At 34.9% G+C, this 13,818-nt stretch overlaps 2 protein-coding genes across 2 annotated transcripts; both read right to left on the reverse strand.

The window, feature by feature from the left end:
* Positions 1 to 553: 553 nt before the first annotated feature.
* Positions 554 to 2,858, reverse strand: LOC131603390 (ethylene-responsive transcription factor ERN3-like). The gene has a single exon (XM_058875691.1). It carries the CDS (start codon positions 1,684 to 1,686, stop codon positions 910 to 912), a length of 777 nt encoding a protein of 258 aa, XP_058731674.1. The 5' UTR covers positions 1,687 to 2,858; the 3' UTR covers positions 554 to 909.
* Positions 2,859 to 3,011: 153 nt separating this feature from the next.
* LOC131603389 (uncharacterized) lies at positions 3,012 to 13,029 on the reverse strand. The gene is made up of 20 exons (XM_058875690.1): positions 11,482 to 13,029; positions 11,164 to 11,367; positions 10,538 to 10,642; positions 9,510 to 9,575; positions 9,185 to 9,349; positions 9,014 to 9,088; positions 8,775 to 8,929; positions 8,327 to 8,462; positions 8,155 to 8,224; positions 7,912 to 8,039; positions 7,574 to 7,630; positions 6,660 to 6,845; positions 6,469 to 6,561; positions 5,603 to 5,688; positions 5,446 to 5,512; positions 5,286 to 5,352; positions 5,079 to 5,215; positions 4,813 to 4,904; positions 4,656 to 4,722; positions 3,012 to 3,705 (listed from the first exon to the last, which is right to left on the reverse strand). Exons 1-20 carry the CDS (start codon positions 12,712 to 12,714, stop codon positions 3,541 to 3,543), a joined length of 3,354 nt encoding a protein of 1,117 aa, XP_058731673.1. The 5' UTR covers positions 12,715 to 13,029; the 3' UTR covers positions 3,012 to 3,540.
* Positions 13,030 to 13,818: the final 789 nt, after the last annotated feature.

Raw genomic sequence — 13,818 nt, forward strand, 5'->3', positions numbered from 1 at the left:
TTAACAGCTTTTTTATTTTTGTCTCATTTGACACGTTTATTATATTTGTTTTAGACTAGTGTTGTCTATAAAATTTAATTAAAAAGTGTAAAACTAAAAAACAAAAAAGAAAATAGTTGAAATTTTTAAGATCAATTAATAAAAAAGGAATTAGCTTTCCTATTGTTTTAAAAATAAATGAATAAAAATAATTACTTAGTGTTATAAATAAATGATATTGTATTAAAAAATAAATTTATGTAAACATATAATAATTTTAATAAAAAATATTTAAAATTTGCCTAGGGCCTCAACATGTGTTGGGCCGGCACTGTGTTTATGTAGCTATATCTCGGATCTGCGAACTCCAAGAATCTCTGCAGCTATGAAAAAAAAAAAAAATTGAAGAACGGTCAAAATTAATCTGAAACAGTTCCCCAAGCCAATTCCATATATCCACATCGAAATTGTTCTGGAGAAAAAGATGAGAAGTACTCTCTTGCACTTCCATACATAGCATACACACTGAGGCCATGACACAACCTCACTTTTGAATATTATCATCAATAGGCAGTTTTCTGTGTAGCGCCTTCCACTTTTGAAAATATATTGGTAGTATACAAATTAATTCCGACTATGTATACTCAACGAAGCCAATACTTCAAAAGTTATGTACTGCGTATCCAAATTTCTACCAAGTACTAAACCGAATTTTGAGTCATATGACTGTGTTTTGAAATCCTTCGCTTATTTATCTATTTACTTTTGTTTAATGTCAGTCATTTAAAAAAAAAAATGGATTTTGCACATGATTGATCATAAAATAAGATAGATTTTGAAAAAGTGTGCTGTGAAAATAAATCAATTAAATAGTATATCAGAAGAACCAAGTATGTTATCAATATTACAAAGCATGATTACTCAGAACTCTCAAGTAAAACAAAAAAAGTGCGAAAGAGAATAATTGGCATCATATTCATAAGCTTCGTACGTGTCTTCCACATAGCAATCATTCAAACCATAGACATTCATATCATCTTTTGATGTTGTTAACTCCTTAATCCTTTGTTGGGGAAAAGACCAAGAATAATCAAACTCTAATGTATTTGGTGAAATACCCAATTCGCAGTTTATCATATTCATATCTACCCCATTAGGATCTTGGTTCTGAACCCAAAACAAAGACTTTGACTCTTCACTACTCCATGAAGAGTTGTTTTCCTTTTCATGTACCATGATGCTATTATCAATAGGAGCACCTTGTAAAGAAGAACACATCATTGTAGACTGATTTTGACACTGAGTTTGAGTTTGAGTTTGATTTGAGATGGATTTACGATGAAGAAGCTTTTTGAGTTTAAGAGATATAGGAGAATTGGTAGGAATGGGATGACTGGTAGAGAAGTTTGTACGAGTGTTTGAACCTCTAAGGAGACATGCAGCTTCATCATAAGCACGAGCAGCTTCTTCAGCGGTTTTATAAGTACCAAGCCACATCCTAATGTTCTTCTGTGTGTCTTTTATCTCTGCTGCCCATTTCCCTGAAGCCCTTTGTCTTACTCCAATAAACTTGGACCTATTCTTCATCATGAGTTTCTCTCTGTGTTTGCCTTCGTTGGTCTTTTGTTGTTGATGTTCCATATCCATTAATATAAATGTAATCAAGGTAGCCAAAACACAAACATATATATACACGTGTGTGCCCATGCGTGTGCTTGAAAAAAGTATGATTATAACTGTAGTGGAGAGCTCGTTTTCAGTTGCTTGTCACCTATATCTATACTAATTGTGGGGTTAGTATTTGGCTTATAACTGTAGTGGTTGGCATCATCTAACGATTTAATTATCATCGTAGTGGCTTTGGTTTGGTCAACCAAATGAAGCAAATCTAGAATCGTGATGACCACTTACATAGAATGATGTCTTTCACGCTTAAGTTTTAAAATGCTTTCTGGATTGATCATTATTTTATGCATTACTTTTCCACCTTAACATAACACCACTTTTACTATGACGCAAAATGTTGCATGACATTAATGTTTCAAAATCCTAAAATGGGTTTACTAAACATCATAAATGGCGATCCCCTTTGTAGTATGTTTCCTTCAAGCTTAGTTATCCAAGAAAACCGAGCGAATACAAAACTTCAAAACTGTCTCATCACTTATATGCATCGTATGTTCAGTTTCATAACCAGTTCCTTCCAGCTTAGTCTTGCATTTCTCATAACCGGTTCCTTCCAACTTAGTCTTAAAATGCAAACAAATAAAGTGTCACATATTCTAATGATTGCTCCCACAATCTAATTCCCGTGCAACTACAGTTACAAATTAATTATTTCTAATTACCTTTTAATTGAAAGAAATAAAAACATTGATTAAATTTATAAAAAAAATTCAACTAAAATAATAACTAACCCCAACATTAGAGATGAAATAGGTAAATAAGTCATGTCAACTAACAGAAATCTACTGCCAAACCTACGCATATCCAAATTAGACTTTTTTATAAGTCTATTTAATTAAAAAGACTAGCACAAAGACCATAAGAAAAATCTTCTAGGTCGATCTTGCTGACTTAGTCAAATAAACATGAACAATTTCATTATTACCATATTGTAATTAAAATACAAAAGTAAAGCTTTGTTATCTTGAACTTTTGAAAATAAGTTGAAAAAACCTTATGAACTACTTCATAAGTTGTTTTTATAAGTTCTCTCATAAATAATATTGCAAAATTTATGTTAATAGTCTATAAAGATTTCAAAACTTCAAATAGACTAGACTCAAACTAAAAATAAACATATGATAAACTACAGACCAGACTTAAACTTTAAATTTTGTAAAAGATCGGCTCAAGCTTGACAAAACTCAACTCGACCCATCCTATTTCTACCCCTACTCAACATAACTTACTGCAAAATAAAGTTTAAACATTTCTAAATTAAGGATAACTTCGTAAACATCAGAATTAATAGCTGACCCTATTCATATACGGTAATGAAGTCACAAATTCAATAATGTTGGCGGGAATACTTTTAATTGTGGACAAATTATAGATTGGATAAACAAATGTCTACAACCTTGATGCATAAATAGGATCGATACTTCATATGATACACTTCAGAATCTGGTATGATAAATAAATAACAATACAATAAATAGGCCAAAACTGCACGAATTGCCCCACAGACAACCCTATCTTCTCACGCAATATGGTAAGAACAAAACAAAGAGGAATGACACGTGAAGCTCCTAGCCTCAAGTGCATAACCTCCTTTAGGACTCAATCGCACCATGAACACTCATAAATATACACATTCTACAGAAAGTTCCCTTTCCAATCACAATTGACTCTGCATTCTCAAAACTGAAGCCATGCTGCTATAAAAACACCATGCAATAATGAATGATGGAAACCATCTTATGGCAAAAAGAATGGGTAACGAAAAAAGAGAACACCAAACTGGAAAAAGCTTGTTCCCAAAAAGTGCGAGACACCAACTGCCAACCCAGATGCTATGGGAGAAATGATGAATTGCGATCAGCAAAGCTATGCAAACTATGAAGAAAGGATGGATTGTAAAGCAATCTGTTGTTGCGGCTGCAAAGATGACCAAGTGGAAGCAAGAGTAGCTGGTGGTAATGTTTGCTGGAGCTGTCTGAGTAAAGTAACCATTCTGCCAGCTGTTTGTTCTGTTGCAAGGTCTTTACCAGCACATAAAACCTAGTTAACACATAATGGATTCTATTAGAAAGAGAATCAGCTTCAAGCAAATCAGGTATATATTATTACATAAGAAAAACCTGGATTGACTCAAAGATAATGTCTACATGAGAAATGTCAAGAATTGTCAAGTTAATCATTAACTAGTAGTATGTGCAAGGTAACAATAAGGAGGCATATAAACATCAGAGGCAATAAACAATAATCAATATGTTGTAGAAGTTAGGAGTTTGTGCAATGAATTTATGGCTATATGACAGTTGCAATTCTGAATTGTCCATTAGAAATTAATCGTGTATTCAAGACATTCTTGATGCAATTGGGATCATTCCTTGAATCATTTTGTTTGCATAGATACAACAACTTTGCTTAAAATCAAATTTGAGCAATGACTAGCACAAACTTCTCAAAAGGCAAAAATTAGCATGACACCGGTTAAAATTATGAAATTCACACTAAAATCTGACTTGTTTCATTGAGTTAAAAATTACAGGCAACCAATTCATTCACATGGTTGTCCTTCTCACTAAATAAATTTGTCAGGGTGTAATCAAAAGGCATTAATATTTTGACTGACCTCCAAATTCTCTCAAAAACTTTTAAAATATTCATGATTACAGTGGCAAAAATATTTATGCTCGCACTTCTGAACAATCATCGAATTGTTAATGGAAAATTTGGAGCGTTTGACATGTCATATACAGCACAAGAAAATCGTATGGCCTAAGTGATGCTAGTCATATGCCAAAAATAACTTCACTAATATTTTCGTTCTTTTCTTTTTCGGGAAGCAATCATCATACTTCCTCCACCTGTCACTTGGTATAACTTGGTTTTCCCATTAGAATTCCTTTCATCAAAAACAAAACTCTGCTCAATTTTTAGACAACCTACTCCTTAAACTCTAGCTTAATTATTACAAAGTAGCAAATTCATGTTGATAAACTAACCTCTGCAAACACCGCGACTATTTTAGGAAGGTGTTGATTGTTTGGGCCTAACAGTTCACCATCAGACCTGCAGTTAAATAAGGAAAATTAGAACTAGAACAATATGAAAAAACTGCCAGAGCACATCAGCAAACTTAAAGGTGTTTGAGCAGTTAACCTTTCCGCCATTGAACAAAGTTGATCGTGAACAACTTTGGCCTCAATCAAATCACCTTTTATTGGCAGACAGTTCAACCATGCTGGAACTACCTGCAAATGCACCAGGAGATTAGCAAAAACATTAACTAAATAGATGTTTTCCAAAAAAAACACCTAAAGTATAGATACTCAAGCCGTCACAATGAATAGATCTTAGTATTGTTAAACATTGTAGAGGAGTAAAAACATAAAAACAAGTCATAAACAGGGAAAATAGGTGAAGACCTGGGCAGAATCAATACTGTCCCGGTGAAATTGACAGATTTTTCCCAGAGCCGAAACTGCATTGTCATATGCCATTACATTATCTGTATGAAGAGCATTAGGATGCTGGATCACAGCATTTAACCTCGATAGAGCCTCTGCATAAATGACACCATGTGTTACTCGATATAACAGTTTTTAAAAATTCATTAGCATATTAAGCAGTACCTCCAACAAGAGGTTTGAACACAGAACCCCCAAACTCCGCACAAACACCAAGGCCATACACCGCCGCCTGCAGAGCAACGAAGAAATACCAATATTACCAATGAAGACACTTAGAACAATAAAATGGTATTGAAAATGGTGGGCAGCAGATAATGCTAACCTGTCTGACATCCGGAGTCTCATCATTACATGCCTCCAACAGGAATGGAAGATACGTGTCATAATACCTGCTCAATTGGCAATGAAACACAATGAAATTGACAACTCGTCTAGATATCACCACACATTAAAGTGGGAATCTAACAAAAAGTACTCACTTTATAGCTGCTTCACGGCACTGCTCTGCAACATCGTCAAAAATGCAAATTGCAATCCTTCTCTCTTCAGGAGTCTTGTCCCTTCCCTATATCCAAAACAATAGATTAAAAGTCAAAACAATGAAATGTTCAATTCTTAAAGAAAAAATAGATTTTAGATTAGTCGACAGGTTGAAGAGCTGTAGGAAATTTGCTTGAAATAAGATTTGACCATTCAATTTGGAAAATGTAACACAACAAAGTCCCTCAGCATATTTACAATTGAATGAAAGATAATGAGTTTTGGGAGTATAGAAACACAGGACAAATCAAGAACGAGGTTGAGAGTGATAGAAGTCGAGAAAGAGAAAGATAGAAAATAAGAGGAACTTTGTGGCATAAGAATTGTTGAATGAGAAGAAACTGATTTACACAGATTATGCCACATTTATAGTTATGAATCAAACTCAAAATCCTAACTTGTTTACACCATGGCAGTTGGACTGAAAGTTAGGCCCAACAAATGCAAAATGTGCTTAGAAGTTTGCTAAATCTGTCTCGTGTTGACATAACCACCAAATAGTTTAAAAACTTAAAAGCAAGTTTAAAATTCATCGTTTAAGTCAACTAAAATTCTCATGGATGTGACTCAAACCAGGCAATCATGGCAACTTTAGAAAGGTCCAAATTCAGGAATAAGTAACATCTCACATATTCTACATGTAAATAGTCTTTTCAGTTTATAAACTAAAACTGAGGAGACACTAACATATATTTGTACACCACAGGAAACAAAAAAGAATGCTGAAAGACATTTAGATGAATACACAAAATTTAGTATCATTAGAAAAAATAAAAACACTTGGTAGTTTCCTGGAAGAACATACCCACATAGGTGTCAAATAAGATGACAATTCTTCAAAGAAAGGCAAAAAGGAGGCTTTGAAGGTTTTGATCAAGGTTCCCAGTATCTCACCCACCTGAGAAAATGTGTAAATATTATAATAGGATGGCCAAGAAAAAAAGATAGTAGCCAAGTGCACTTGTGATTATTTGAATTATAGTAAGAGGTACTAACTTGGTCAAAAACTTCTTCCTCTTGTTCATTTTCCTCTTTAATAAGTTCTCCCTCTTCGGCATCAAAATCTTCAGCTTGGGCCCTCTCTGATCTCTCTCGTTTCCTACTTGAACTGGCTGTGATCACCTGTTTTACCTCATCAACAATTGATCTGACCTGCTTCTCATCCAAAAGCATGCCAGAGATCTGTAAGAAGGGAAAAACATATCAGAGCGTATCCAAAAGGGATTTACATTAAATGAACGAAAATAAATCTGGATAGGGGGAGAGACAAACAAAAAAGTTATTACTGTTTAACAAGGATTTCAGAAAGCACCTACTCGTGAACAATAATCAACTTAAATCATACACTAGAAATTGAAGAAAATGACAGCAATATTGCTTGAACAGAAAGAGATGTACAAAATGATGTAAACAATTCGGTGCCCCTGGTTAGTGAAGGCACGTCGAATTTTTGCATCACATATTAATAAACAATACTACAAACTATATAGCAAGTACAAAGTGAAGTGCACCCAACATCAAGTATTAATGAGACAGGCAGTTGTTCAATGCAATTGACAAAGTTTGTTACTACCTCAAGTGAAAAACCGTTCAAATAATCTAACAAACCAATCATAAAACATGAAAAAACAAAACGGTTCAATTCTGATTTCATACGTGACAATCAAAAAGCTTCCACACACGGCATCAGTCGTAACATCAACTAACAACAGTGCCCATGGGGATAACATGAATCGTTTTTTTTTCCTATATGATGATGCTCTTCAATTGTGAGTTATACCAGTACTATCAACTAAGCCATTGTATATATTCAACAATCTAAATTCTTAAGAAAAAAAAAAAAGAAATGGAAATACGTATAATGAAAAAACATGAAAACACATATAACTAAGTTATCTGGTGATCCGAACCTGTAGGCACTCATTTAATGAATCCAGCATACTTGCACAAATCTCTGTGTCAGGTTCCTGCAAGCAAACAGAAATGAGAGAATTTAAGAAAGAAATGCCAATTTGGGACACAACCAAGTCAGCCAAAATACAGCAGGGGATATCATATAGATTGATCAAAATTCGCAAACTTATATAGTTATACATAGACTAGAACGAGTATATTAACAAAATACATTCTGCACTTACCAAAGATTGCTTCGATTTATATGAATATTAAAAATACTATGAAGTCTCAAAAGAAAAGACATAAGTATTAAACTATTAAAACCAAAACTAATAAATTACACAGTAAATACCTTGTGCAATGCTTCCACCAAAGCTGGGACGATACTGTCAGTCAGAAACTTCAAATAGCTCACATCCCGACCTTGTGATTGTCCTTTCTCAATAGCTAGCTTTGCAGATCGTAATAGCTCCGGCATTGCTATAAAGGTATTGTAAATAATGAACATTAAAACAGTTAGGATAATAAGACAAATCACATTAATGCAACAACGGAAAATAACTGACCAAACACACACAACCAATCATTCACATACCTGAAACAGCAGCTTTTCTAACCTCCTCATGGAAATAAAATTTAAGGAGTGGAACCAAAGTTCCTGCAACCTGCATCACAAAGTAATTGGTGAGAAAATCAAAGTAAGAATAATGCTTCAACAACCTGAATATGCAAATGTGTTCAACAGTAATTTAAGCCTAACGTCTAACCTGGTCGATCCATGGAAAGAATCCTTCTTTCAGCTCATCAGCATAGCAACAAAGCATGTTACATGCCGTAGCTTTCTCCTCTAAAACACTAGTCTTGATTCCAATTCTTTTGTCCCCAAGAGTGATAGTCTCCATGCTATAACATTTCAATAAAAGTCAGATTTATATTGCCAAAGCCTAAACAAAATGCTAATGCATGCTTCTGATTTTCTCATGGTAAGCAATTGATGCGATGTGAGGACAGACAGGCATGTGAATAACGATTTTGTTTGTGACGTGTGCAAATGCATGGCAACTGAGAAGAGCATAACCATTTGTAGTGGAGACATCGTTTAAGTGTTTAACTATTAATGAAATCAAAGATAAAAACGAAAAGAGACATGTGTGATTAAATGGATATGTCATGCACTAATTATTTGAACATTTATGAAATGACTGAAATTGAGACCTTTCATCATCAGAATCGTCTATTTCATTGTCCGAATCAGCGGATGTAATGGTTACGTCGGGCTTAAGTGAAGCAGACTGAAGCAATGGTGGCATCACGAATTCCATATAAGGAAGAAAATCTTGTCCCAGACATTTGCAGAGTCTAGCCCATGCCTGTAACAAATCAAAGGTGTTAATACTGAATACACAGTCCAATTTCACTTTGTGTATAAGCAACAAGTAATATAAAAAACATACCTGTAGCATGTAACTTGTTGTCGGATCATCAGTCTCCATTTGAGATACTTGCAAGGACATAAGAACTTCCATAACCTAATAAAGATCCATCAAATGTAGGATATTAAATTAAATTTAAAATCATAAAAGATCTACCTTATGTTTGTGTGTGTGTGTGCAATAACTGCTTACCTGCTTAGCATCAGCCCTAAACTTCTCCTTCCCGACAGCCATTCCAACCAAACTTATACATTCCATAGACTTAGCACGAAGCATACGATTAGACTTATCAGTTGCATTGACCAATATAGCCTTCAGGAATGGTATTACAGCATCATAGTATTTCTGGAAGTGTTCCTGAGGAAGATCATAGCATAAAATGAGTAATCTAAGGAAATGAAAGTATAAATGTTAAAGAATGGAGTTCATATAAATACCTGAGATGAATCATAGCATAAAATGAGTAATCTAAGGAAATGAAAGTATAAATGTTAAAGAATGGAGTTCATATAAATACCTGAGATGAATCAGCAACCGATGCCAAAGCAGTTAAGGCTCCCTCTTGCACCATTTGTTTACCATTCTGAAAGACAGAATATCCAAATTTAAGTGAAGGGCAATGATAAATGATAATCATGTACAACAATTCAGCAAATTAACATAGTAATAGTCAATGTTGTCAAGATTGAGATCTAGGATTGTAAAATTCTACTTAAGTTCCAAGGATCGGGAGGGAGTAGCATGATTGTAAAAATTAAAATCGTAACTATGATCGCAGAACCTAAGATCATAACCAATCAATTTCTTACCAAAAGAAAAATTGCACACACCACATAAACTAAATTAACCTTTTTCCGATTAAATATAGTTGATTTAAGGAAATAAGACAATTATTTGTAAATAAAGAAATATCTTATGAAATGAATTATAAATGATTTTTTTGTTTAATTAATTTAATATAGTTACGGAATATTTTAATGTAGAACAGAACATGATAGTAAAAAATAGTTAAACATTCCCTTTAATTTAAAAATTAATTAGAAATGAATTAACTTCATGAATAAAACAGCCCAAACCAATTTTAATGTAGAACAGAACAAGGCGGGAAAAATAAAAGAAATATAAAAAGCTTTATACAAGATCCATTCTGTTTTTGAACCGAGTCAGACAACAAAATGGTAATAGTAATGAGTTGGGCCTAAAATAGCCCAATATCCTTCTCTCAAGATAGAAACAACCCCCCTAACTTTCTTTTCCCCAGCCATCTACCTCCATTAGCAGGAGCATTTTCTTCCCTCCCCGGTCAACTTGTGAGGACCGCCCTGCGTGCATCGTGCAAATGGGTTTTCTGGTGGCGAGCTAAGATTGCGATCTCTCCTTTTTTGAGATTTTTTGCAATCGCAGCAGAATACATTCTGCATGCAATCTGGATCACCGGGCTAAAGTGAAATCGTGGACTCACATGATCTTGTGATTTAAAACGCAATTTTGACAATGTTTAATAGTAGCATTACTCTTGCATATAATAATTTTCTATAAACATACCTGAAGAAGTACAAGCAATTTGCTGACGATTCCATCCAAGTATGGCGTTAAAATATCAGGTGTACAATTCTCACTGAAGTTAAGTACTGCTGAGGCAGCATGAGCCTGTGTGAACAATATTAGGAAAGCATTCATATCACAATTTTGCAATTAGACTATGACTTCAGAAATGGAAGACTTGCAATGAGTTATAAGACCAACGGAGAAAAAATAAAACGAAACAAATGAGACCAATAAAAACACTTCATTCATAGGGTACAATGTCATCATTTTATGATAATGTGAAACTAAAAGTAAAATGTTTGTAAGTGTGGGTACTCTAAGCAAAATCTTACTCTTGGGCTTTTTAGTTCCTCCCAACCAACTACAATACAAACACACTAGTTCCGTGTTCCAAGTTCCAATAAATATCATCATACATGGTTCAACATAATAGATAAATCCATTTGCAAGGAACCTATAGCTAATATATGTGTGAGTTTAATACAAAACATTGCTTGCATTTTAATTGAAATCAGTCTTAAAAAATTCTTCAAAAAAATCTCAATATTATCATATCAGAATTCTATTAAATCATTGTGAGAAATGCATAGTATAAAAGGGACTAGCTTAAAAGGACAGCTCACCTGTACTCGAGGGTTCTGAAAATCATCCATGGCAGCAGCTAGGGCTGGCAAAACTCCCTGATGATATTGAACTTGCAAATCAGGACCCAAATCAGTAGACAGTTGTCCAATTGCATTAATGGCTGCCCATCTCACACGGGGATGTTGATCAGGAAAGGAGTTCAATACCATAGCCACCACTTGCTCCAAATTTTTTACCATGACCTAACAAAATAAAACATGTACAAACAAATAAATAAAGGCATACGACACAATAGCAGTAAATTTTTATTGTCTATCTCATAAGATAACAAAAAACCAATTCAACATCTTGACTACCTTCGAGCATCCTTCGGCTATCTGAGCAAGTGCAATCAATGCAGCATGGCGTTTTTGCCACTCAGGTGCAGCCAAGTATGCAGGCAATTGTTCAGAGGCAACAGGAACAATCGTATTTCCTCCCAAAGATATAGATAACCTATCCAAACATTCCTGTCCAACACTATAATTGCTAGTTTCACCCGCATCCTCATCTTCAGTCTCCGCAGTGTGCCAAGCTGGATCATCTTCAATATCCAGAAGCATCTTCATAAGAATAGCAAACAGCCTGCTAATAAACTGTGGCATCTTCCTCATCATACCAGGAGCACGCTCCCTAGCTTCAGCAAGAGTAATCACAAACTCAATAGCCAAATGCCTAGTTCCTTCCTCCAAGGACTCTGCCTCAGCAATCTGAAGCATTGCCCCAACAACATCAACAATCTGCCTCCGGAGAAACCTAGGTTCAGTCCCGGCGAGTTCAATAAGCAACTCAAGAGCCTCTTGTGCGGTGGCCTCCTGACCGGAATTAAGCGCCTCAGTCAAAGTTGTCATCATAGCCGGCAGCAAGTCCTGAAACCTATCTCGATCGGCGGAACCAGACAGACATTGAATGAAATTGATAACAGCATTAAGAGCAGCAATTCGAACATCGGCATTAACAGCAGATGAAGTAAGACACTGAAGAAAGATATCATGAAGGTGTTTGATATGCGGCGTGAGAGAATCACCGATGTACTGCGACAATTGAGCAAAAATCAAAAACGCAGATTCTTGAAGCTTAGGCGAATCAGAAGAAACGCACTGAAACATGAAAGGAAGCAATTCAGGCCAAGCGTTATCAGGCAAAATACTAGAAGCAAGTTCAGAGATTGTATCACAAAGCTTCTTGGAAATCGATTTAGAGTTTTCAGTTTGAATTGAAGAAAGAAGAAGCGATTTAAGAGAAGAATGAGTTTGAGGCGAAAGACGCGGCCAAAGAAATGAATCGTCGCGAGTGAGTTGCTTCCGGAGAAGAATAGCGGACATAGCACGAGCCTCCTGGTGCGGCGAAGAATGAAGAAGATGACCTAGCTTCAAAACGAGACCATCGGGATCGGTTTGTTTGCAGAGGTTGAAGAGAGCTTCGGCTTGAGAACGTTCCTCGTTCGAAGATGACATCAACTGCGAGATCAGACTCTCGAACGGGGAAGGATCGGCACCGAGAATCGCCGCGAGTTGAGATTGCTGCAACTGAGTTGACTCGGGATCCATGACGATTGGCGGCGAGTGTGAGAGAGGGAAGAGAGAAAGTAGTTTAGTTTTTAGGGTTCCCTCTTTTGATCAATGATGAGGTATATCAATCAAGGTAATTATTATGATGGTGCGCTACTTGGTTTGGTTCTCTAGTCTAGTATGTCTCTTTTTATATACGCTATAGCGGGTTTTGGGATTATTGATGCGAGCAGTAGAATTTAGAATGATCGATGATGTTGGCGCAATGTGGGTTTGGGTTTCGGTGAGGAAAATTGGAAGAAAAATAAAAGCGGGTTAGGGTAACCTGGAGTGGGGCTGCAAGTTGCGTGATGGACGATTTTTATTAGCTGTGTTTTGTTTTTGTAGGTCATGGATCATGATTAGGGTTACGCTTTTCTTACTTTCTTTTTTATAGTTTTAGTCGAGTAAAAAGTAAATTAATTTTACCTGTAAAGTTAAAATTTGATACTGGCTCAGAGATTTTTTATTTTGAATTTGGTTTTTTGCTTTGGATTTATTGTAAGATATATAAAGGCCAAATATGTGACTAGAAAACGACCTTGTCTATCTTATCTTCTTATATATACTCCTAATACTAATACAAACAACTAAATATATATAACAGTGTTTTATATAAGAGTACAACTCAATTTAACCCAACATAACAACTAACAATTAAATCCAACGTACACCACGAGAAACATACGCGAGATATATAGGCTTAAAGAACAAAATATACTTTGGTCAATAAAAAATATGCTTTGGTCAAGAAAAAATCATCTCTTAATTATCCTAATAAAGAGTGCTAACTACGCAACCGACCAAAAATAAGTATTAGCACATTTTTCAATTCTGTATTCGTTAAAATTTAAGTGAAATTCATATAAAGGTAAGATATATTTTTTTCGTATATTAATTTCAGAGTTTAGTTTGGTCTCTTAATTTTAAAATGTTTAATATGGGTCTTTTTCTTTTTTAAAAGATACTATTTTAATCTTTTTGTCATATTAGTAGCGATTGGTTTAACGATTGATTTTTGAGTTTTTTTTGTCGATAGTTAGACGAAAATGACCAACATGACACGTTTTGAAGAGTTAAGCCAATATGAAATTTTTTAAACTA

The sequence above is a fragment of the Vicia villosa genome, linkage group LG5 (genome assembly GCF_029867415.1).
Source record: "Vicia villosa cultivar HV-30 ecotype Madison, WI linkage group LG5, Vvil1.0, whole genome shotgun sequence".
NCBI lineage: Eukaryota > Viridiplantae > Streptophyta > Magnoliopsida > Fabales > Fabaceae > Vicia > Vicia villosa.